The 25,714-nt window shown below is 57.2% G+C and overlaps 1 protein-coding gene across 1 annotated transcript in view; it reads right to left on the bottom strand.

The window, feature by feature from the left end:
* Positions 1–10,254, bottom strand: part of IQSEC1 (IQ motif and Sec7 domain 1) — a 158,760-nt gene extending 148,506 nt beyond the window's left edge. The window contains exon 1 of the mRNA XM_029242081.1: positions 9,918–10,254. Within this exon, the coding sequence (XP_029097914.1) occupies positions 9,918–9,940 (23 nt within the window). The 5' untranslated portion in view covers positions 9,941–10,254. The remainder of the gene's footprint in view (positions 1–9,917) is intronic.
* Between the last annotated feature and the right edge of the window lie 15,460 nt (positions 10,255–25,714).

The following is a 25,714-nucleotide window of genomic DNA, read 5'->3' as shown; positions in this document are numbered from 1 at the left end:
TGCAACCCAGAGAGTTCTGGTTGATACACTCCCTCCGCCCCAGCCGGGCTTCCTTCCCCTTCCCAGGTCTGTGTTTCTGAAGTCCCAGCCTGTCCCCAAGTCTATCCCTGTGCAGTGAGAGTCCAGGAGAGGAAGGTGACAAGGATATTTATAAGTTACAGACCCATCATGTGGGTCACTGAATCCTTAAGGCCATCCCGCAAAGTTTCAATTATTGGCCCCATCGTACTGAAAGGAAACCTGAGGTTCAGAGAGGTTAAGTCATCTGCCTCAAGTCACATAGCCACTGGGCAGCAGATAAGGGATTCCATCCGAGTAGCTACTGAGGCAGGGGGTGGTAACGGGAAAAGGCCCTGATCACCCCGATACCTCAGCGCCCACTTCTGCTCGGCCCAGCCGGTTTCGGGGAGCTCGTCCGAGGTACCAAAATCGCTCAGCAACCCCGGAGATGGTCAGGGACTAAAGCCCGACCAAGGATGAGGGATCTGAGGGAGGCCAGGGCGCCTGTGGCCATGCCCCCTGGACTAGGTAGGGCCGGAATTGATAACAGAGCAAATGTGAGAAGACACTTGTGTTATCTTGGCCTGGTGAGGCCTTCGAGAGCCGGCCTGATGATTCCAGGGAGAGCCGCACTGATTAAAAACGTATTGCTTCCCTTGTTAACCATTCCAAACAGATGCCGGGACCAGCCTGATGAGGAATGAAATTAGCCACACTCTGACCGCCGCCCGAGGAGCCCGGGGGTGCTCCGATGGGACCCTCTCACGGGGACTCCTCCGGGGTCATGCACTCCCGGGAACGGGGAGCAGGGGGCATCTCGGGCTCCTGGAGCCCTCAGGTCCCCAGCTCATCCCCTGGAAATCAGATAAACTGGAGGGAAGGCCAGGGTCCCCTTCTAGGTCTGTCCAGTGAGCCTGGTCCCGAGGTAAGGGTGGGCCGGGCCCCGAGCCGGCACCACTCGCGGGCTGGCTTGGACCCTGCTGCCCGCAGCCTCGCCGGCCTCGTCCCGGCTGCCCTGCAACTCGTGACGAGTCCCTCTGCCAGAAGCCGAGCCACTGAACGGTCAACGTGCAGGAGGACAGACCCATCAAGAACACGCGCTTGCTTTAACCTTTCAGTTTTAGTCGGCTGCATTAATTTTAGTCTTCAAAATGGCACTCGAAGGAACGGTCAGTCTGCGTCTGTCCCAGCTCCTGCTGCTGGGTGGGGGAGGGACGTGGGGACCGAGGGCGGGAGAGCCAGCTGCCCGCACTACCGCTGTGCTGACGGCGCTGGGCAGCAGGGCAGTCCCGCAGGTCCAGGGAGCAGGCCGCCCGGCCGAGGGTAGCTCGGGGTGGGGGCCAGGGAGCCTGGGTCCCAGCTCTGCCAGACCCTGCTCCAAGGTCTCAAACTGGGTGCCAGGGACTGGCCAGGCCCCAGCTGGCAACTAAAGGGAGGAGTCTGGTCCCAGTGCCCTGGTGGGGTTCAGCCTTGGGGAGAAGGCTTGTGACCACACAGGCCTCCCATGGAGGCACTGAGACAGGGTGTGGCGTGGTCGCTAGCCTTCCTGTCCCACAGTCACCAAGGGTCCAGTCATCAGACCCAACACCTGCCCCAGGCCTTTTTTCTCCAATTAAACTTTTAATTTTGAGATAACTGTAGATTCACTTATAGTTGTTAAAAATAATACAGAGAGATCCTGTCTATACTTTACCCTGTTTCCCCCAACGTCCTGCAAAACTACAGGACAACATAACCAGCACAATGCTGACAGTACCAGCCACCATCCTGGACAGATTTCCTGTTTCATGCCTACTCGTGTGTCTCTGTAGCGGAGGGAGGGCTTAGTTCCACGTGGTTCTATGCGCATGTTCACGTCAAGACGCGCAATAGTTCCGTCACCGCAAAGACCCATCGTCCAATCCCCCGTCTTCATAGCTCCAACTTGTGCTACCCTTTCTCTGGTCTAAAATGAAGTTCATGAATCATATGATCTATCTACACACATATTTTAAAACAAAAATCAACAGAATGCCCTAGTTGTAACAATACAGAGAGAAAAACAGGAAAGCACTTTATAATGAAGTGACCTGCGTATTAGTGGTGGGCACACAGGGAGGCAGTCAGTCGCCCGCCCCTCTAGGTGACAGCGGCTACACACCCAGGCGGGTACAGGGGTTTGCTCGCCACTCGGGTGCCACGAGGGACGCCGCCCTCGGTGCCGTGATGCTCTCAGTGGTGACAGCTCTTGGCAGAGCTCTGAACATATCAGAGTCTGATCTTCCCCTGACTGTGAGGACAGCAGCCGCATTCCTGGAAAGGTCAAGGTACTGACAATCACGAGAAATGTGTTTAGTGGTTTAGGTGTCATGTGGAGTGAGGCGCAGGTTCAGATAACCACGCGCGGATTTTCACTTTCATGAGGATCTGGGGAGACATTCGCAGGTCTCGGCTGTGCAGGGCTGCCCCCTACACCCTAGGGAATGGGCTCCCCGGGCTCCACCAACCAGACACCTCTCCTTGCATCCACCCTGAATGCCGCCCACGTGCCCGGCGGCCCCTGCTGAAAGCCCCTAGCACACTCTCTAACCCCGCACTGGCAACTCCACCTGTGTCTGTGTCCTCTGGGCAGGGGTCGCTGGCCCCCAGGATGCAGTCCATGCCCAGCGCTGAACAGAAGCTAATAAATGTGCCAGCAGAACGGATCTGGACCGACAGCCAGCCCAGGACAAACAGGCTGCTGGGAGGCCTGGTGTGATCTTATCCTCGGATGCCCCAGGACCAGACCCGCCCACCGCCGCTCTCCTGCCGCAGCTTTGCTTCCTTCATGGAGACCACTCTGCCAGCCACCGGTCAGGGCTTCCCGCTAGAGGGAGAACATCACCTCCTTCAAGGGCTCGCTGGTTACCAGGTCCCCCCAGTGGGCCCTCAAATCCAGAACTGCAAAGCAGCGATTGGAAACTCTTTGTGTAACTGGCTGGGTGGTTGAGGCACTTCAACAATAAAGTATTTACATCGACGCACAGAACTTCCCCAGAAGGACCCCGAGAAACTGGACACAGTGGTGGCCTCTGGGCAGAGGGACAGCGGAGGAAGGCGCCTTTGCACTGTGTACAGACATTTTTGTACCATGTGGATGAATTATCTCTCAATTATACGAATAAACAAAGAACAGCCAAAAAAGATGGAAGCAGGTATTATTGGTGTGATTAAAAACTTCTGAGCACCTACTGTGTGTCACGTACCCCCAAGGACCCAACTCCTTGGGCTACTTGTATCCTGGAGGACTGGGTTCTGGTGGGGAGACCAGAGCCTCACGCCCACGCCCCCCTCCCCTCCCCTAGGACAGAAACTTGGACAAGGCAGTGGGGGCATCAGCCAGCAAGTGTCCAGCAGGCCCAGCCCTCCCCAGACAATGCCAGGGGTCCTCGGGGCTGAGCGGCCCATCAGCAGAGAAGGAGGCTGAACTTCACCACTCACACCTGCCTTTATTCAAGAAAGGGTAAATCCAAACCACAATGAGGTGCTACTTCACACCCTGAGAACTGCTATCACAAAAACAAACAAAAAACACACAACAAAATAGCAAGTGTGAGCGAAGGTGTGGAGAAACTGGAATCCTTGTGCAACGGTGGTGGGAATGTAAGAGTGCAACTGCTGTGGAAAACAGTATGGAGGTTCCTCAAAAAAGTTAAACATAGAATTACCATATGATCCAGCAATTCTTCTGGGTATATACATAAAAGAATTGAAAGCAGGGTCTCAAGGATATATTTGAACACCCATGTTCAATTATTCACAGTGGCCAAAAGGTGGAAGCAACACAGGTGTCCACAGACAGACAAATGGATCAACAAAGCGTGGTCTATACACACAATGGAATATTATTCAGCCTTAGAAGGAAGGAAATCCTGACACAGGCTACAACGTGGATTAACCTTGAAAACATTATGCTAAGCGAAATAAGCCAATCACAGAGAGAAGAACACTACGTGATTCCACTTATATGAGTCCCCAGAGCAGTCAAATCCATAGAGACAGAAAGGAGGATGGTGGGTGCCCGGGGCCTGGGGCCAGGGAAGGGGGGCTCGTGTTCAGTGGGGACTGAGCTTCAGTCTGGGAAGATGAGAAGGTTCTGGAGATGACGGAGGTGATGGCCGCACAACGGTGTGAATGTGCTTAAGGCCACCGAACTGCGCGCTTAAAAACGGCTAAACTGGTAAATTTTATGTTATGTGTATTTTACCCCAATTTTAAAAAGAAGGTTATTGGTGTCTTGCCAGGCCAGGGCCTACACGGATGCCAGGAAACAAAGGCAGGGCCTTGCCTGGGAAGGTCCCAGACGGTGGGGGAGACAGAGAAGCAGGTGGCTGGGAACAACAGAGGGGCCTGCACTGTGGCAAAGGGGAGGACCAGTGACGGGGAACTCGGCGAGGAGACAATTTGCCTGGGGAGTCGAGAGAGAGGCGTGATCGCATCTCGACGTCTGAGGTGAGGGGGAGAAAGGGCCCTCCCGGCAGAGGGACCAGCAAGGGCTCTCCCGAAAGGGCAGGCAGGATGGGCGTGGGGTGGGCCTCTGGGGCCCTATTTGAGGAGTGTCCCCGCTTGAGACTGTCAGCTGCAGGCGGCAGGGCCTGGCCCAGCACACAGACTGGGTGCTTGACAACCACCGTGGAGTGAGTGAATGAATGAGCCGGTGGATGATGACCGCCCCCGGGGACCACAAGTGATACACAGGACGGGCTGTGTGTGAAAGAGCCAGAATGTCTGAAACTCAGTTTCTGCTTCTGGTAGGCCCTGGTCCCTCTCCCCTCCACCTCCTGTGTGAGTCCGCATAACAGAACCATCAAAAGCTGACCCTGCTGCTCTCGTTCCAGATGAGGTCACAGGCCCAGAGAGGGCAAGAGGCTGGCCCAGGGTCACACAGCAAGGCAGGGGCAGAGCTGGAGCGCAGCATCCTTCCCCTGCTCTGTGAGCTCCAGGGAGGGCCAGGGCCTCAGAGACCAAGGGGGCAGGGGTGAGTGGAGGGAGAGACAGAGAACAAGAGCCAGTGAGCAGGTGGGCGGGGGGGGGGGGTGCGGAGCAGACAGCGGCTTTGGGGAAAGCAGCAGCCTCAAGGTGAGCCTGGTGGGCACTTAGCACCTGGCCACAATGCCTCCTAGGTCCCTGCAGGTGGAGACAAAACCAACGTCATCCGCAGGCCCCAGGTGCTGGGCTCCCTGCCGCTGCCAGACAAGGCACCCTCAGCGCCCTGGACGAGGGCCGGAGCCGTGGCCACGTTCTAGTTCCCAGGGGAGCATGCATGCGGGGAGGGGCAGAACCCCGTGGCCGGGGGTCAGGAACCTGATCAGGGACAAGGCACCAGGGGCTGTGTCTGTCACCCGGCTCTGCCTGGCCGCCCACTGGCCCTGCTGTCGGCCCACCTTCTGTGTACCTGCGTCTTCCCTCAAGGGCAGACAGAATGGGACTGCTGAAGACTGGGGTCTGTGGAGGAAGGACAGGCCCCACAGGAGATGCTGCAGGAAAGCGCTTTGCCAAGGGCGGGCGGCAAGGACGAGCCCCACCCCGGTCCCGGCTTGGTAGCATCCCTCAGGGCGAGCTGGGGGTCCCTCTCCACACCCCTGGGCACCAGCCAGGCCAGACCGGAACTGAGTGTGAAGGTCAGCCTCACGGTGGAGAGGGGACGGGTCCCTCTCACCCGGGCCACAGGGCTGCCTGGCAGGCCACGAGCCGGGGCCTCCTGGGGACCACCCTGACTCCCGGGCCGGCCCTGAGCAGACCTGCGGGCAGCAGCTGCCGACGGCCCCAGGCGGTGCGGAGGGCCGAGGGCCTGGAATGAGGACGCTGTTGCTCTCCAGGGACGCGTGTGCCCCGCTATGGGCACAGGAAAAGGATGGCTGAGAGCCCTGCCCGGCCTCCCTACCCCCAACTTCCTTCTACAGTCCAGCGATGTAACTGCGGCCGCCACCTCAGATCAGAGTCCTCCGTGGCTGCCCACGGCCCCTGCCTGCAGGGAGAGCCCCTCCGCCTCCTGTCCTGGCCCCGCCCACATCTCCGGTCTCACCTCTCACTTCCTTGCTCACCCTCAGGGGTGCGGGGCTGGAGGCAGACCCGACCACTTTGAGTAAAAGCCTGCGATACATCACAGAGCACTAGAGCCGGGCTCTGGGGCTGCCCTGTCTGCGTGCAAGCCCAGCTCTACCCCTCACTGGGGCAAGTTATTCGGTGACTCAGTTGCACTGTCTGTACAAAAGGGATAACAACAGCCCCACTTCCCAGGGTCTCTGTGAAGGTCAAATGAGCTAGCGCCTGCAGAATGCTTGCAACCTGAGGCCTGAGGTTTGCATACCTGGAGCGCCCTCCCCTCCTTGACCACCTGGCAACCTCCCTTCACCCTCCACGCCTGCTGTGGGTTGCAGGAACACTCCCCACCTCCGGGTCATCGTCCTGTCCCGGCCCTTGGCACTCTATACTGACACCGTCTGTTCATGGCCTGCAGGCTGCCAGAAGGCAGAAACTATTTCTTACTGGGCTCTGCGCCCCCTTGCTTAGGGCAATGCCTGGCACAAGATCCCTCATTCATTCAACCAACAAAGATTTACTGAGCAACTACTATATGCCCAGTGCTTTTCTAGGTGCTGGAGATGCAGCAGCTAACACACTGTCAACCTCTCTGCCCTGGTGCAGCTGACACTCTAGTGGCCAAGATGGACCAACCAACCCCCAAGTAGGGACACAGCGGCAGGCCAGACGGAGACAGTGCTGGGCAGGGAAGGGGCGGGGGAATGTCGGGGTGGGATCTGCCATCTAGATTTGGTGGCTCCAGGCAGAGTGAATGAATGAATGAGCAAATGAATGAATGAATTATAAATGAGCGCCTCACTTCAGCCCCCTCCCCGCCAGCAGCTCCAAGAGTCTCACACACTCACTGCAAACTCCCTGCAGCCCGACTCCCTGCATTCCAGTAGCAGGAAGTGACGTGCCCGTGTTAGGTGTAGTTACTGTTGGGAGGGGGCTGACATTAATTAAGACACCATTAATTAAGCTGTCAGTACAGTAATGGCCTCGGTTGTTAGCAAATTTGATTAAGGAACTGACTCTTGGAGGCCTCACGATTTCCCCATCTCATTAATAAATCTTCTCCCGCTCCCGCTGTCACCCCTTCTCCCGTTCACTCGGCCACCTCCATCAGTGCCTGAGCTCCCAGGTGGGGACCCGCCTCCTCTCAGTGCCTACGCAGTCTAGATTCCAAAGCTCTCTTGGGAGCCCAAAAGGTGGAGGGGAAGAGACTGGAGGACAGGGAGGCGGGGAAGGGATGGGGTGGGTCGCTGGCAGGGCTCCTTCTGGAGCACGTGTGTCCAGGCCTGCTGTGCGGCATATTGAGGGAGGGATGTACCACCAAGTGCATGGCAGGAAGCAGCCATGAGACCTCAGTCAAGTTGCTACCCCTTTCTGAGCCTCAGTTTCCTCCTCTGTAAAATGGGATCATTAACACCCCACTTTATGGCAGTGGCGAGAACCAATGAGGCAAGTGGCATGGGAAGCCTCGAAGCCCAGTAGTGCAGCTCTGATGGTGGCTACGGTGGTCCTGGGCTGGCGTCTCCAGCTGTCCTGAAAGTTAAGCATCTGGAGACACTCAACTCCCCAGCCCTCCCCACACTGAAAGCCCGGGGAACAACAAGGTTGGAGCGGCAGGTGCGGGATAACCCTGGTTCTGGTCCCCAAATCTTTCTATAAAGCAGTGTGGCCCCTCCTCTTCAGCCACCCCCTCCCCAGTCTCTCTGCAGTCTCTGGTGCCTTTGGGTTTGGTGGCAGCACGTGGGGGGGGGGGGCGGCCTGGGTGCTGTGTTGCCAGACTGTGGGCACCTGAAAGCCAGGGCAGCAGGAAGAGACCCGCAGGAGGGAGGCAGGGGGCCCAGAGTGCCCGACGGGCTGCCCTTCCCACAAGCCCAGCCCCTCTCCCAGTTGAGCAGGTGAGACAGGCGTGGTCTGTGGGTCCTTCCAGGGGCCATGTGTTAAAAATGCAGGTTCCTGGGCTCCCGGCAGACCGAATGAGTCTGTACTGGTATCCAGGAGGGGTACTGAAATCAGTATGGTAGCTGTGTCCTCAGCAAAATCACGATCGGATAGGATTGGGCAGTGATGCCAAGGGAAATGGTTGCATCTGTGAACATCAACCACAGCTGTGCATCAAAGTCACATGGAGAACTAAAACGATCCTGAGGCTTGGGCCCTCCCCGGACGCATAAACTGGAATCTCTGGGGATGGGACTGAGGCATGGGAGTTTTAGAAAATTCTCCAGTGCTTCTAGCGCAGAGCCTGGGCTGAGACCCCCACCCTCAGGCCAGGACACTCCAAGTTTCCTGGGGAGCTTTGCTGAGCCTCAGTTTCCCCATCTCTAGAATGGGAGTCTTAGTGTCCGCCCAGCCAAGGCTGCTGTGCGGATTCCACCGAGACCAGGCACTGGGCCTAGTGCAGGCAACATCCGACGTCACATTTCACCCTGATGATACCCCCTCTCCCCCGGGGTTTAACAGTCCCTGAGCGTTGAGAATTTCTCTGACATCGGGCTCCTGGGCCCAGGCAAAGGTGTGGCAGAAAAAAGATGGCTGCCTCGGACCTATTCCCAGCAAGAGCAGAAGTTCCATGCCGGGAAAGGATTTACTATTTGTTTCCCAGAAAAGCCGGGGCCTTGTCACAGGGAGGGAGAACTCTGGCGTGTTCTGCTCACATCAACAAACCAACCCGTGGGCTTTTCCACTTAAAAAGCAAATAAACATCATAGCCAACCACAGACCCAGGCCACCTTCATGACCCCAGGGGCTCCCGCCCGGCCGGCTGACACAGTGGCAGGAGCAATGTTTCCTTTCCTTCACGCTCCGTTAGCGAGAGAGCTGTCTGTCCCCTGATGGAGGGGAGTGGGTGCTGCTTCACTAGGGGCTCCAGGGGCCCTTGTCATGGTATAGGGGGGTTCAAGGCCTTGGAGTGCCCCCCAGATGTCCCCCTACATAATGTTCCAGGCCTCACCTTTCTAGTCCGGGGGACTGAACCCAGCCTGAGGGTCCAGCTCTGCCTTCTGATCTTACAAGGTCTGAGGTCACTGAACAGCCCCAAGAGGCCTGGCCTGCGCAAGGTACCTAGGGCAGGAGGGGACGTGGGTCTGTGTCTCAACCCCTATGGCTTCTGGTCCCAGAGGAGGGGTCCTGTGAGACCAGAGACCAAAGGCTGCGCACCCCAGAACAGAACATCGCAGAGCCCCGGCGAGCTGCGAGGGAAGCTGGCATTCTAATGTGACGCCCCAGGAAGGCTGGCTTAACGAGGCCCAGGCTTGGCTTTCCATAAATAACCGGACCTGTGATGTCACTGCCCCGTGCAGACTTTCACAGCCTCTGCCGCTGGCCTGGGGCCCAGCAGACAGGTGTTTGCTTCTGGCCCACAGAACACCCAGGTGGCACAGAGGGACACTGTTGCTCCCTGCTCACAAGGGCAGGCTGGACCTTCACCTGTCCCTGGAGGGCACAGCACCCTGTGCCCACCCTGACCTTCCTGCCAACCTTCCATCAGCGGTGACTGAAGAGCCGGGCACGAGAAGCATTTTCCAAATGGACACAGGTGGGCCGTACCAAACGCCACAATGGTAGCAGCAGGTCGGGGGACCCTGTACGTAGATTTGGGGTGCTACGTACCCTCAGAGACAGGGAATTTTACAGCTCAACAGAGTCCTGCTGAGTAACAGCCTTTCCTCATCGTCACCACTGACAAACACCTCCACTGCAGGGAACAAATGCTGGCATCTCTGCCTGGAGGCCACCTCCCTCTGCAAGCCACCTGCACGGCAACCCACCCCTCCCCGCACAGAGCCCCCGCTCCAGCTCCAAGCTGGGCTGCGGCCCCTCTGGCCTCGAGTCCCAGGCATAAACCTGCCACCTATACTCACAAATAGCGTCTTCTGCACGCCATCCTGTTTGGGGGCAGTTTTCCCTTCTCTCTCCCTCTCCAGTGGTGAAGGCTCAACGTGGTTGGAAGAGCGCGATGCTCAGGCGAGAAGTGGAAGGGAATGAAATTAAATCGAGGGCGAGTCACATTCCCGGGGGTGGCAGGCTGCTCCACGGAGGCTGGGCCAGGAGCAGGGGGTGGCAGCAGCGGGCTACGGGGGGCCCAGGTAACGCAGGGCTCACGCCGAGCCTGGCAGCCTGCGAAGACGTCGAGTCATCATGGTCGCCAGGTTGGGCGGGGGGGCGTGGGCCTCGCTGCTACCTGAGACCACCTCGGGCTTTTTCCCTCCCGCACATCCGGGGTGGCGGGGCGCCGCGGGGAGGGGAGGGCTGGGGGAGTGTCCGCACCCGCTTTGCTCTCGCAGCATCCGGAGGAGGGACCGGCGCAGAGACTCCCCCGCGCCCCAGGAGCTACGTAGTGCGGCCGCGCTGGACCAATCGCCGAGGCGCTCGTCGCCATGGCAACCGCAGCATCAGGCGCGGCCGCCCAGTGGCGCCCTCGCTGCAAAGTCACCCACCAGGCGGAGAGCGCCCGCGCCACGGCCGGCACTCGGAACCTGGAAATCTGCTCCCAAAATGCATGCACTGCCCCGGAGCCTACGATGACGCTGCTTCCCAGGGTGGCTTCTCTGCCTTTGCGACGGAGACGTGCGAGGCACGGAGTGCACGGGGTTGGCGCCCTGGAGTCAGGCCGACAGATTCCCAGACTGGCTCTGCCTCTCAAAGGCCCTAAGATCCTGGGCAAGCCGCCTCTCTTCTGGGAGCCTTGATCTATGATACTGTAAACTGGGATCACAGCAGCTGTGTCACAGGGTTCCAGGAGGGCTTACCACACACATCAGCCGTACGGATGCGGAGCTGCTATCATTCGTGCCGGCCACGTCCTGGGGCTAGCGGAATCTCTGGTCTAGCTGTGGTGCCCGCTCATTCATTTAGCCACTCACTCACTCATTCCAAAGGCACTGCTGTGGGACTGGCAACCCAGTGGTGAATAAGGCAAAGTTACCCGCCCTCATTCTTTCATTAGAATGCCCCGTTTACATTCTACGGGGGAAACAGGAAGTCAACATGTAGTCAAAGATCAAACATATGATTTTGCATAGTAATAAGGATCAGGATAAAAATAAAGCAGAAGGCGGGAGGGAGGGGGAGGGGAGGGAGGGAAGCCCCCTCCCTCACATCAGAGGTGGGGGGGGTCAGAGAGGGCACATGTGGGCTGAGACATGTATGATGGAAGATCTAGCGGGGGAACATTCCAGGCAGAAAGAAGATCTAGTGTCAAGGTCCTGAGGCAGAAATGAGCTTAGTGTGTTTGAGTACCTTTGAGGACGCCAGTGTGGCTGGAGTGAGTGAGTCCCCGGGAGGTGACGATGAGAAGGTCGCCATCCATCCTCCCCACCCAGATTCACTTTAAACTGATCAGAGTCTGTTTCCTCACATGTAAACCGGGAACTCCAAATCTATTTCATATATATATATAATTTTTAAGCGCATTATAATCCTAATAACAACCTCAGTGGGATATAAGATTTTACAGAAGAGGAAACTAAAGCCAGAGGTTCAGCAACTGGCCCAGGGTCACACAGCTGGTGGGCGGCACACTAGGGCAGTCTGGCTCCAGAGTCTCGGCACTTAAGCTCTTGCAAAACTTCCTCACTGGGACAATTACATGAGCAAATGGGTAGGAATGCTCCGGCCCCTTGGTGGCAGCTCAGAAGGCCATTCTCTCCTTCCCATTTTCTCTGGGCTTTCAGACCCGCTGAATTTAGGTGAAGGAGGGTTGCTGCATCGTCTAGTTTGTTTTAGTTTTTCCTTTACAGTGGCGGAAACAGAACTCAGAGAAGGCAAGTGACTTGCCTGAAGTTGCACAGCACAGAGTGGCAGGGGTGGGACTGGGAGCCAGTTCTGGCTGTACACCCTCACACGGAGCAGCAGTAGAGATGAGGGCTGGGCGACAGAGGTGAAGGGCATCAGAGCTGCAAGAGGCTTCTTGAATCACACCTGTGAAGGACCCATCTTCCTCCAGCAGGTACTTCACTCCCCGAGAAGAAGGCTGTCAGGTAAGTGGGTTGAACTTGTGGCAGAGCCCACCCACCACTCTCCCCACTGCAGCTGCACAAGATTTTAAGAACAACGCAAAAATCACAACAACTATGACCACGAGGCTGGTTTTGTTTCAGCTCTGATGTTTAGTAACTCCTCAGAGGCTCCCCACTCAGAGGGGGCTCACCTCCCTGCATGGCAGAGCCAGGACTCAAACCCCCATCTCTGTGGCTTCCAGGCCTGGGCCCTAGCATCTCTCCTCAGGACCTCCTCAGAGTGGGGATTATTTTATCACATCCGTTTTCCAGAGGAGGAAACTGAAGCTCAAAGGAGTGTGGTGGGTGGACCTGATGGCAGGGCCGGCTCCAGTGTCCCTTTCCTGGGTCTCCACTTTCAGAACCCTGGAGCCTCCCTGGGGGTCATGATATCACCTGCACGCCCACTGCTTTTTGACACTTCCTCCTCACAAAGTTACATGTGTGTTTCTTACATGTTAGTCTGTTATTTCGAAATAAGGCAAATGGAGAAGACCTCGGAGTTCAGACGCAAATGCCAAGACTGTAGGTGTTTACAAGGCACGTGGGTAGGTGCTAGATTTCTGAAGGTGGGTTTCTAGCACACGGTCAGGTGCAAGGGAGTCTCCAAAAATTGTCGAGCTGAGATTAGAGACCCACAGGCTTGTCCTTTCGGGAAGTGAAAAAGGTCACTCAGCAAGGGGGCGTGCCCACATGTGCAGGCGTGTGTGTGTGTGTGTGTGTGCGCGCTTTGCCTGCATCACACCAAGCCTGCACCATCACCATCGGAGGGTGGGTTTGTCAGCACACTTTCCGGATGTGAAGGCTGAGGTAATGAGCGGGTCCAAGGGCACACAGTGAGGAAGTGGCGCTGCAGGACTTTGTACTGAGCGGTTGGTGGGGCTCTCCCAACCGTAACCAGATGCCTGAGGTGGGGAGCACAGGTCAGCCGGCCTCTCCAAAGGCAGGCTCACCCACCCACCCCCTCCTGCAGGCCTGGGACTGGGGCACATCGGAACTGGCGTTGGGACAGGTCCTCACCCCAGCAGTCACCCACTCTCTGGGTCACTCCGGAAATGCCGGCATTCACCCCCTGCCCCCCACCTGGTCACTCTGGACCCCTGGAAGGAACCCAGACTGGGAGGAGAAAGCAGAGGACAAAGGTGGTAGGGAAATGTTTCACACTCAGGGCTTCCCGCCTCCACTGGAAAATTCCACCCTGCAGGCGGACAGGCACATTCACACAGAGAGCACACTGCTCCTGCAACCTGGGGCCACTGCCCCCATCTGTCCCCACCGTGAAAGGAGCACAACAGCGTGTGATGGAGGAAGGACACAGAGGGCTGGAGCAGGGAGTCAACAGATCCCCAGGTCACGGGACCTTCCAGGCCACTGCTGGCGGGGGAGGGGGTGGGGAGGGGTCCCAGCATCCTCCCATCTACATTCTGACTCTTCAAATCTCAGAATCACAAATCCCTCAAGGCCTGGAATTTCTTTTTCATTCTTGCTTAAGCTTTACAGTTTAAAGGAACAATCTTAAATTCATAAATAACATGAAAAGCTCTTCTCCTTAAACAAAACAAGGTCCCCTTGACCACTCCCCCAATTCTCACTGCCGTAGCCCACCTCTGCAGAGGTGCCCACTGTCATCTGTCAGGATGTGCCCTCCAGAACGTTTCCTATGCATTTAGCGACATACACACGCCTGTAGGAAGCATCAAGTACTATGCAGGCCCTAAAAAGTGGTATTATATTAAGCTACGAAATTAAAAAGTAAATACACCGAAAGGCATAAAGATGCAGACAGTGAGCTCCGGGTATGCCCCACCCACTATGAGAGTTGCAACCCAGTGGGTCTGATGGCAGCCACGGCCACCTCTGCTCCATCCCCACACCACCCCCCCTCCTCACACCCCACAGTGAACTCACTCCTGTAGCAAATCTCTCCGTGCAGTTTTCCTACGGAGCTAGGTACCCACAAACGGCAGGAACACTCGTGCATGCTTCTAGACTTTACATAAACGGAATCACGCCACATGTCATTTTCCATGAAGCTCTTTCGCCCTCAACATACACTCAGGACACTGAATCCTGGAATCCCTAATCCACAGGCTCTCCTGTGCAGTTGCCAGATCACAGGCGTGGACTCGGCTCTTGCAGCCGGGGAGGGGTCCCACAGGCTGTGAACAGCCCTGGCATCGCCGCCCCCGCCCCACCACGTTCAGGGAGCTGAGGAAGGGAGCAAGCGGCCACAGCAATGATCTCTGAAACGTGGGCGGGCTTCTGGGGGCTGGGCACACCCCGTCTGCTGTGCACCGGTTACTACCCGTGTCCTGTCCCCTGTCCTGGGGGAGAAGGGGTCCCTGACACGTGGCTGAAACCCAATGGCTGCTGGTTCTTGGAGTCATTCCGGAGCCCCGGCTGACGGTGATCTAGAAACCACCTGGCTGGCATCGGTCTCTGTGCTCCCGCTGCCGTGCCAGGCTTGCCAAGGACACCCGGTCCCAGGAGCCCGCCCGGGAGAAGCGAGGGAGCCGGGGCCCCGCAGATGCTGGTGGCACTTGGGATGTGCTGGCGGGAGGGAGGAGGCATGGAGACCAGCGCTGCAGGGTGTGTCGGCTTCTGCGGGACTGGGACTCGACTTGGCATCCTGATCACCCAGAGGGCGAGAGCAAGCAGGGGCAGAGGGTCCCGGGAGCCTCCACTCAGGAGCCTGGGAGCCAGTTCCCGCGGGATGCAGGGTGGGTGGGAAGGTGCAGGTGGGGCAGCGCTGGCCGGCCCAAGGCCCGCGTGGGAGGCAGAAGGACCAGCCCCAGACGCCGAGCCAGAGGTGAAGGGTCCGAGCGTGTGCGGGGCGGTGGGCCCCTCCCTCTCCCAACACGTGCGGTACCCCCTCTCCGCCCCCCTCAAGTGGCTGCACCTTCTCGGCAGGCAGTGCAGCCCGGCGGTCAAGACCAGAAGCCACCTCTGCCACTAGCTGTGGGACTTGGGGCAGGTGACCCAAGCTCAGCCTCTTCCGAAAGCCTCAGCTAGGCTGGGCGTTGCTGCTCTCGAGCCGGGCTGGGCCTGGAGTCGGGAGACCCGGGCTAAGGCCTCCGCACACCCCCCTCGCCCGCCGCCAGGTGCAAGTGAGAGCAGGCGGTGGCCCCCGCAGCCCCGGCGGCCTGTACAGACCCCACAGCGGCTCCCATTTCTCACCCTGCTTGTATTATTTAATAGTTTCCTCTAAGTCTAAAATAATTTTCATTTAAAAGCAAAACTTCCAGTCACTATTACAAATCGTGTACCTGACAGGCTGGTTAGACCACCGAGAAATATTCAAATAAATATGGTTATGAAAGAAAAGCTGCCCACCTGAGACCCTCCCTTGGCCCCGGGGTGTCTGGGCGCCCCAGCCTGGGAAGCCCCATGCTGATGCCGGGGAGGCGGGCAGGTGGGCACAGGGCAGGTGGCGGGGTCGGCCCTGCTCAAGGGCTGGGTCAGGGTAGACTGGGGACCTGCTTGTGGCCACTGCTGGGCTGGTAACTGCTCCCTTCCTTTCCAGAAGGCTCACCTGCCCTTCTGTGTGTGTGTCTGTGTGTGTGAGGGTGTGTCTGTCTGTCTGTCTTTGGTGATTTGCACTGCTCCCTGGGACAGGGCTGAGGTCTCTGAGATCCGTATGAAGGGGGCAGCACCCCCTATGCCACCTGACAGCATCTCTAGGGGCTGGTCTGCAGGGCTGGTCTCCTCCCAGGTCCTCCTGGGAATCTACAAGCCGAGCCGGGCTGTGTGTGCGCTTGACGGCCAGGAGTGCAGAATCGCGGCCCCGCCCCCGGCCCGGGGGCCAGGACCGTTCCCTGATCACAAAGCGGCACTAATTCTCTACCCACTTGCTGCTTCATCCATAAAACGCTGACTGATGCCGGCCCCGGCCAGGCAGTGGGGGTCCAAGGTGAGAAAGAGCCACGTCTCCCGCCTGGAGGAAAGGAATGGGCACATCCTGGGGCTGTGGTGGCCCGCCACCCGTCTCCCTGCCCCGAGACGCCCATCCTGCGTTCACCCCTGCACCCCCTCGGCGCCTGGGGTGTGGATGGGGCTGACTCTTCTTCCGGCTCAGGATCGGCCATGGGACTCGAGCTGGGCCCTGAGAGGAAGCCCAACTTCACTGGTGTCGTTGGGAGAGAGAACCTCTGGACTTAAGCTTGAGCTCAGATCTGAGAGATACAAGCTGGTGCTTCACACAGGCCCCTGACAAGGAGCCACACTGACAGCGGAAGAGGCGCAGCTCTGGGGTCGTCACTGGAGCCTCTGGATCCAGCGACGCCTGAAGCTTTGAGGTCATGTGAGCTGATAATCCCATTTCACTTGGGCCAGTCTGAAGTGGGCCCTCTGTCACTTACAACCCAAAGTCCCAATACCTGTGCCTTTTAACAGTTATAATTCTGAGAGAATATTGTAATATTGAGTGACTGTCTCCATAGCAGTTACACAGAATATAAGTATGAGGGAAGGAGGGGTAAGTTCTTGGGGAAAAGGAAATGGGAAGGAAAAGTGGAAGTTTCCTGAAGGGCAGGATGTGGACGCTGAGCCTCGAAGGGTGAGCAGAAACTCATCAGGCAGACAGTGCATGGAAAGGCGTTACTTGCAGATGGAACAGCATGTGCAAAGGCGTGGAGGTGAGAGGCAGAGAGTGATGAGCCTCAGCCTTTGAGGGCCTTGGGCTTCGGCTGAGGGGAAAGGGGAGCAGAGGAGGGGCATGTGAATAAACCTGTGATTAAACAGATCCTTCATGGGGGATGGGTGGAGGGGGGATTAGAGGCTGGAGGACGGTCCCTCTGGAGGGAGGAGGAGGGGGAGGCCTGCACACAGCGTGGGGTGGGATGGAGAGAAGGGGTGTCTTGGGGAGAAGTGTGGGTGAGGTATGCGGACAAGGGCGACACCCAGGTTCCTGGCTTGGGCACTGGGTGGCGGGTGGCACCATGTACCTACACTGGGACACGGGAAGAGGTGCCCGGTGGAAGAGAGATGACCCTCCTCTTTGGATGTGTTGGGATGCGGTGCCTGGGGGTCAGGGGGGCGTCCAGGAGGCTCTAAGGGTCTGGCTGGAGGCTCAGCTCTGGGGGAGAGGGGCGGGAAAGTGTGACGGGTCAGGAGGGGAGGTCGGCAGAGCCCTGGGGATACAGACATTTAAGGGGAGAAGCAAAGGCCAGCAAAGGAGGTGGAGAGACCCGGTGAGCCCCAGGCCCTCAGCTGCAGGCTCTCCCGCAGCTCACTGCCCAGCCCCCGCCCTGCCCGTCCTCCCTGGGGGTCCATCAACCACCCTGTCCTGTCACAGAGATGCAGGCCATGTCCCCGTGTCCCCCAGGGCCTGACATGACACAGGAACGACATTTCTTAGCAAAAAAGAATCCGAAGTAAGCTCTAAGCTTTCTGCTCATCACGGCACTATTTACAACAATAAACAAACTAAAACCCCAAACAAACAGGAAGGTGAACGCCCAATACTGAAGCTGCTAAAAACACATGATTCCTGGGGCTTCCCTGGTGGCGCAGTGGTTGACAATCCGCCTGCCGATGCAGGGGACACGGGTTCGTGCCCCGGTCCGGGAAGATCCCTCATGCCGCGGAGCGGCTGGGCCCGTGAGCCAGGGCCGCTGGGCCTGCGCGTCCGGAGCCTGTGCTCCGCAACGGGAGAGGCCACAACGGTGAGAGGCCCGCGTACCGCAAAAAAAACAAAAACAAAAACACATGATTCCTGCCTGGCATGGGGCATCAGCCAGCCTTCAAAAGGGATGTTGACAAACAATGACATTAACGATTGTTAGTCAAAAAAAAAAAAAAAAATGTAGGTTCTCAAAGTGTGTATTCGGTACAAACCTAAGAATGTGACCGAGACACAACCAGAAAAACACCACAACAACAGCTGGCCCTCGAGTGGGGGTCACTGATCGACTTTATTTCCCTTTTCATTTTCATTTATTTTTCAAATGTTCTGCAGCATACTTAACTATAATATGCGAAAAATGTATTATTACAAAAAATTCCCCAGTCATCTAAAAGTGACTGAAACACCAATGATCTATCATATAAGGATAAGGAGACAGGTCCTGCGGGGCACAGCGCGCAGGTCTGGGGTCGGATGTGGGTTTGAACCCTGGCTCCACGCCGCCTTCCTTGGGGCCCATCCCCGCTCCCTGCTCCCCCGGGCGTCCTGTCTGAGGACCAGTCCCACCTGGCCACTGGCAGAGGCTGCTGGGAACACCCTGGGTTGGGCGCCGGCAGCGCCTGGAAGCAGGGGCGCCCGTGACCTGTATTCCCCAAAGGTGGCAGCATCCGAAGGGGTAGGAAGGTCAGGGCACTGAGCAGGCGGCCCTGGAACCCTGGGTGCAGCTGGCTGGGCACCAGGCCACAGCCCCGAGGCGTCCTTACTGGACTGAGTGCCCCGGGGTTGAGGACAGCCCTGTCCTCAGAGCCCCTTTTATAGTTTTCAAGTCGTGTTGTGGGCGTTACCCAAGTGGATCCCCTTGCCACCTTCTGACTCAGGTGTCGTTTCCCCATTTTACGGATGGGGGACGAGGCTGGACCACCTCTCGCCCTACCTGTGAGACTGTCCAAGATCGTCCCGGCCCGAGGGGCATGTGGGCTGCAGCCCAGGCCAGGCTCCGCTGGGCTGCAGGGGGCAGGGCTGACCCAATGGCACCTGGGCCCTGTCGTCTCCTCTCCCCCACTTCCAGGCAGCCATGGGCCCAGTTTGGTCACATGTTCATCTTTACCCAGGGAGGGGGTACTTGGAAGGAGGCTCCTCTCCAGGCCAGTGGGAGCCTGGTCTGGCTGGGGACCTGGAGAGATGCAGCCCCACCCGGTCGGATGAAGGCTGCTCAGGCAGACTGGGGTGGAGTCAGCTGGGGGCCCAGCAGGCATGGACTCTGCCATCAAACCTATCAGCTCAGGTCCCAACCCACCACTCACCTGCTGTGTGACCCCCGGCAAGTGACTACCTGTCTCTGAGTCTCAGTTCATACCCTGGGAAATGGGAAAAGCAGGGTCCTCCCAGAGAATGGACACAAGGAGGGTTGCCGGGCACACAGCTCATCAGAGCTGAGAGGCCTATCTGTCTCCAAGCCGGTTCAGCCCTGGGGAGTGGCCTGGAGGAAGCTGGGTGCACAGAGCTACCCCCAGGGCTGGGAACCAGAGCCTGTCTTTTTCCTGGGAGGGGCCAGGGTCCTTCTCCGTCCTGACCAGGGCTACCTCCCATTCCCCACACTGTGACGTGGCATCCTGCACAAACGCCAATCAAGTCCAGGCCTCCCCAGATTCCCACACCTCCGCCACTCCGCTCACCTGCTGACACTCATCCCTTCCCCCACTCTGCTCCCTGCCTTGTTCCTGCCTCAGGGCCTTTGCACATGTGCTCCCTCCATCAGAAGGCACTTCTTCCAGGTCTCTGCACATCTTGCTCTATTCCAGTCTCAGCTCAGAGCTCACCTGCCTGGGAAGCCTTTCCTGAGCACCCTTGCTGAAATGGCCCCCCAGATGCCCATTTCATTTCATCCAGAGCATTTAAAATGATCCTGTTTAATTTTTTTTTTTTTCCAACATCTGTCTTCCCTCAAGAGAATGTCAGGTCCACAGGGGCAGGGTCACCATCTGTCTGGTCACCACAGCATCCCTCAGTGCACTGATGGGGCCTGCACACAGTAGGTGTCTAATAAATGTCCACCGACAGAAAGGATTAATGAATGCCCTCAAGCCATGCTCCCTGGCTCGCCCCCAGCTGCATCAGTGGGAACACAGGTACACCCTGTAGCTTCCCATTATTTCCACACTCCTCACCCTTCGCGGGTTTGGCAAACCCCCCACCCCAACGAAGATTCTTCCAACAGTGAATCTGCGCTGGGTAATTATGCGTGCCTCCACACTAATAATAGGTCTTGTGATTATGGTTTATTTCCTGTGATTTTAGTTAATGGACCAGATGGAATATTTGCATCTGGAAAGTTCCCCAGCTGTTTCGGGGAGCTCCCAAATTTGCTGCTCACGGGAGAAGACGCTCTTGGTGCAGGAAGAGCCCCAGAGGGCGGGCAGGAGGCCTGGAGGCAAGCCCTTCACCTCCCTCGGCCTCAATCTCCTCATCTGTAAAATGGGACGATAACACCTGCCTCACAGGGAAGGAGACAAAGAGCCCAAACCTCCATCGCCACGATGACCGTCAACATGCTAGGACCTCTGCACCAGTATCCAAGTAACAGTTTTCTTTAAACGGACTTTTTTTTCACTTGAATGCATTTTAAATTCATTTATTTATTTATTTATGTCTGTGTTGGGTCTTCGTTTCTGTGCGAGGGCTTTCTCTAGTTGCGGCGAGCAGGGGCCACTCTTCATGGCGGTGCGCGGGCCTCTCACTGTCGCGGCCTCTCTCGTTGCGGAGCACAGGCTCCAGACGCGCAGGCTCAGTAGCTGTGGCTCACGGGCCTAGTTGCTCCGCGGCATGTGGGATCTTCCCAGACCAGGGCTCGAACCCGTGTCCCCTGCATTGGCAGGCAGATTCTCAACCACTGTGCCACCAGGGAAGCCCTTGAATGCATTTTAAAGGGAAACTCTTTCACTACCCGAAATGGAAAACCAGGGCCGCCTGCCTTACACGTATCTCGTGGGAGCGCCTCTGAAGCTTCGCAGCACGCCGATGGGTTTTTGTGGTCATTGTCTGTCTCGCCCAGTGGGTCGTCAGCTCCCTTGTCTGGCTGCTAAAATGCTGAGCCCACGGGGCTTAAACCAGTGCCCGGCGCATAGTAGGTCTCACTCAGTAGGTGGTAAAGGAACCAATGGCTGAGGTCTGCCAGCAGGGGAACTGAAGGGTCCAAAGGAGCCGGCCATCCATGCGTTCGTTCATTCTACACTATTGAGTGAGCACCTGCTGTGCACTGGAGCCTGCTTGGTGCAGGGATACAACCGTGAACTGGGTGATGATGTCCCTTCGGTTCCGCTCGGGCCCCACAGCCCCTTCCTGGCCTTGGTGCCTGGCTCCTCCTGTCTCCTCATCGCTGGCCTCCTCTGTCTGTGCTCACACCCTGGTGGGCCCATCCAGCCCCCCGGCTTTGTAAACCACCCACTCGCTGATGACGCCCATGGTTATGCTTTTAACCTCCACCTTGGTGCCAACTCCCGACTGGAGGTCCTGCTGCCTCCGAGTTGTTTTTGTTCAGACGGACATCCAGGAGAAGGCCAGCTCGCCAGGCCTAGTGGCCGCCCTGCCTGCCCTGATGGCCACTCCTCTGCAGCCTTGTTCTCTCAGCAAACGACCACCTAACCCTCCCAATTGCCTCTCCTCTCTCACACCCCAAGGGCCTGCTCTGACCTCTACCTGGCTCCACACCCCACTCTGGTCCCGGCCACCCTTTCTCCCCTGGATGACAGTGGAAGCCCCCCTGCTCCCCCGATTCCCACAGACTATCTCCAGATAGCAGCCGGACCACTCCTCTGGCTAAAATTAAGTGAAACCATGTCCCTGTTCAGCACCCTCCGGGGCTCCCACCTCGCTCAGAACAAAAGCCAAAGTCCTTGTAGTGACCCACCAGGCCCTTTGTGATCCTCCCCCTGCCCCCTCCCCTCACTGGCTCTTCTCCTGGCACAGTGGCCTTTTCTTTCCTCCAGTCTGCCAGGCCCTCTCCTGCCCCAGGGCCTTTGCATGTGTTGTGCTTTTTGCCCGGGGGGATGTTCAGAATATTTGAATATACACTCAGAAACACCTCTGATACACTGAGCATTTTAACTCCTTCATTGTAGGTCCTGGGGGTGTCTGAGGGGGACCGGGGGAGGGACAGGACAGCAGAGCTCCAATAGGGGCCAGTCTGGGGGCTCAGGCACAGTCTGCAACTTCTGACATGAACCATATTTCAATATTTTAATGAGGGGGACATGCAGACCGACCTGACTCCCTGTGTCTGACGTGGGCTGGGGAGAGATCTCCGATTTGGACCCCTGGGCCAGGAGGCCCACACCCTCCAGTGCTCGGCCAGGGACACTCTTGTGAGAAAGGGCTGAGGCTGAGCCTGGGCATCCACGGTCCCCACGGCTGCCTTCACCAAGAACCACGGCCACGGGGACAGCACACGGGGACCGCACTGAGCTTCACCTCCCACAGCTGGCCTCCGATCCTGCTGCCTCCCCCAGAGGGGTTTTTATATAAGACACAGCTGAGGGGGGATGGCAGGGCGGCCATCCTGCCATGGGAGGGAAAGTAGGAAGCCCACTCTGGCTAGGTGAGGGACCCGGTGAGGACCGTGGTCGGGGAGGGGGACCACGGCCTGCTCAGCCCCAGCCAGACCCAAACGGGTTTCCTTACACGAGCTTCAGATATTTGCGTCCAGGGGTTGCCGAGGACTAACTTGGATGGCTTGATGCAGTTATTATTTTTCACTTTTACTTTAAAAAACATACTTTTATAATACATTTGCAGGATTCAAAAGCGAAAATGTAAAAGGTGTATAGTGAAGGCTGGTCCCCAGCTCTAGCCCCACCTTCGCAGTTCTGCGGCTCCCATCCACAAAGGCAGACACTTCCATTAATTTCTTTGGCAATCTTCTTGTGTAGGCATTGGTTTTTGTTTTCAAAAACAAGCAAATATGGGGCAAAGAAACTGAATAGACATTTCTCCAAAGAAGATATACAAATGGCCGATAAGCACATGAAAAGATGCTCAGTATCGCTTGCTGCTAGGGAAATGCAAACCCAAACCACAGTGAGAAACTACTTCACACCCACTAGGATCAAAAACGGACAATAACAAGTGCTGGTGAGGATGTGCAGAAACACGCTGCTCACAAACTGCTGGTGGGGATGGAAAATGCTGCAGCCACTTTGGAAAACAGTGTGTCCATTCCTCAAAATATTAAACATGGAGTTACCACGTGACCCAGCAGTTCCCCTCCTAGACACATGCCCACGAGCCCTGGACACATACATTCACACAAAAACCTGTACAGAAATCCTCACAGCAGCATTATTCACAACAGCAAAAAGTGGAAACAGCCCATATGTCCCACTGATGATGGATAAATAAAATGTCCTATATACACACAACGGGATATGATTTGGTTATAACGGGAGCAAAGTACTGATAGATGCAACAACACGAATGGGCCTTAAAAACACGGTGCTAAGTGAAAGGAGCCCATCACAAAAGACCAGGATTGTAAGATTCCATTTACCAGAAACATCTAGCAGAGCTGGAACCACAGAGATAGAAAGTAGACAAATGGCTGCCAGGGGCTGGGGGAGAGTGGGGACGGGGGTAATGCTAGTGGATATGGGGTTTTTGGGGGGATGACAAAGATGTTCTAAAATGGAGGGTGGTGATGGTCACACAAATCTGAATATACTAAAACCCATTAAACTGTACACTTCAAATGGGTGAACTCTATGCTATATGAATTACATCTCCGGCTGTTAAAAAATAAGCAAATGTGTATAAATAACACATTCCCCCGCGTTTTCACCTGGCCGGCCCTTCCCATCACTCAGGTCTCTTCTCAGAGAGGCCTCCCTTGCCTACTTCTGTCCCCTCCCCCCTCCATCCTCAGAGCACTTATCACTCTCTGAAAGCACCTTGTCTGTTTTCTTCATTAAAGTGTTAGACTCCATGAGGACAAAGGGTTCTGTCTGTTTTATTCACTGATGTAGCCTCAAGGCTTAGGACTGTGCCTGGCACACAGCAGGTTCTCAAAGAGTATTTGATAAATTAATGAGTCTGTTTACGTGATGGATTAAGTTGCTGGGCTCCTTACTTGGGTGATTGGTCCTGCCCCTCTGCCACCAAGCCTGCTCACTTTCCTCCTCTCCCCCATCCCCTTCCCTCTGCTCTTGGCCTCCTTGAGAATACCCTCATTTGCAGAAGCAGGGGCCGGGGCTGGAAGGTCCTGGAAGGGCGGTGTGGGCCGAGCCCATGATGCTCCAGGGTCCTCTGTGCTGCAGACTCGCCGCTGCTGGCCTCTGACTCAGCCGTTCGCCCCTCTGTTCGTGCCCAGCTGTTCCCCAAGACCAGGCCCCCCGCCAGCCTCCCTTTGGACTCAGGGGAACTCAGAGGGGCACGTTTGGGAGGTCTGTAGGGACCTTCCTGAGAAAGCCACGTCCTCTGCAGAGGTCGAGGATGTTTGGACCTCCCGCAAGGTCCTCTCTTTGGTCCAGGAGGCTGTATGGAAGATGGACAGGCATAAGGCTGTCTGGGTGGGGCGGGGGTGGGCAGGGCCTGGAGCAGCCCAGCCCAGAGCAAGGCAGTTGGTGAGGGGGAGGTCAGTAACCCCACGCCCTACAGCCAGTCCTGAGACCCAGAAGGCAGGGCTGAGACCGGGAGAAGGCCAAGTGCAACTCCTTCTGGGGTCAAGCTGATCTGTGCTGTATAGAGTCGAAACAGAATGCCTCAAAAGGGAGTGAGCTCCCTGTCACTAGGAGTAATCAAGCAAGGATCTATCAGGGGCAGAAGAAGGCCTCAGGAGCCCCTTGCCTCCCTGAGGACCACGGATCCTAGGGATGTTCCCATGAAGTTCTCAGGGAAGTTCTGGGGTTGGTCCAGCCTGACACCATGGGTGTAATACTCAGACACACCAGCAGAGGGCAGCACTCGGCTGCTACATAGCCCTGGAAAGGGTGGCCTGCGCAGCCCCAAAACCTGGTACCCAAGGAGATCCAGAGACCCAACCCACCCAGCCCCCCGCCTCCAGCCCCCTGGTCATGCCTTTGGGTCCCCATCCTGCACTCCCGGTCTGGGCCTTGTTCCCAGCTGCCATGCCCTCTCCCACCATTGACGGCCCCAGATCCCCCTGCTCCTAAAGCCTTGTGCAGACCCTAGCCACCAGCATGGGCTCCCAGTTCCAGCGCTGGCTCCTTCCCACACTGAATTCTCAGCCCAAATGTCACAGGCGCAGGGACCTCCCTGACCACCCCCGGGCAAGCTCGCTCCGGTCCACAGGCTCCTGTCTCAGTACCTGGGTTGTTGTAGCACTTCCCAGCCAATAAATGGACCTGGTGATCTCCACCTGTGAACTGCATCACTCCTCGGGGCCCTGCCCGGGTCCTAAGTCCTACACGACCCTCTGGGGGAGTGGCTGAGCTGCCCCTGGTCAGCTGTCGCATCTCACCTGAGGACACTGAATTCAGCATTTACCAACTTCCACCTATTAGGTATTTTTCACCCAAGACGTTTTGAGGGCCTGTCTCCCACGTCCCTGTGGGGTGCCTGTAGGCCAGGCCCTGCCCTTCCTGTGCTTGGGGAGCCCCCCCCCCAACCGGTCTGACGACACCAGAGCCCCAGGTTCAGGGGGAGCACCGGCTGGACACCATCTCCTAGGAGGCCGCTGGCCCCAACGAACTCAGCTTCCAGACGAAGAGCGATGTCTCAGGGAGGCGCTGACACTGCGGACCTGGGGAATCGCCCACCAACCCTCAGGCCCCTTGTCTGCTAAAAGGGTGCAGGGCAGCACCGCCCCCGCCTCTGAGGTTTGCCAGGAGGAGGTGATGACAGGGGAGGGACCTGGACCAATGATCTGGGGCTCAGGGCAGTTCCTGCCGCAGACTCACCTTCTCAGACCCATAGTACAGATGCAAAAACTGAGGACACAGAGGTCAGGGGCCTGCCCATGGCCCCAGGACTGGCAGAGGGGCGCAGGGATAAACTCAGGCCGACTGGCTTCAGCAACCACAAGTGAGTC

The sequence above is a fragment of the Monodon monoceros genome, unplaced genomic scaffold (genome assembly GCF_005190385.1).
Source record: "Monodon monoceros isolate NGI ecotype Baffin Bay Population unplaced genomic scaffold, NGI_Narwhal_1 Super_Scaffold_3, whole genome shotgun sequence".
Classification (NCBI taxonomy): Eukaryota; Metazoa; Chordata; class Mammalia; order Artiodactyla; family Monodontidae; genus Monodon; species Monodon monoceros.
The sequence above is the reverse complement of the archived record's forward strand: the minus strand, read 5'-3'. Positions and strand labels throughout refer to the sequence as shown.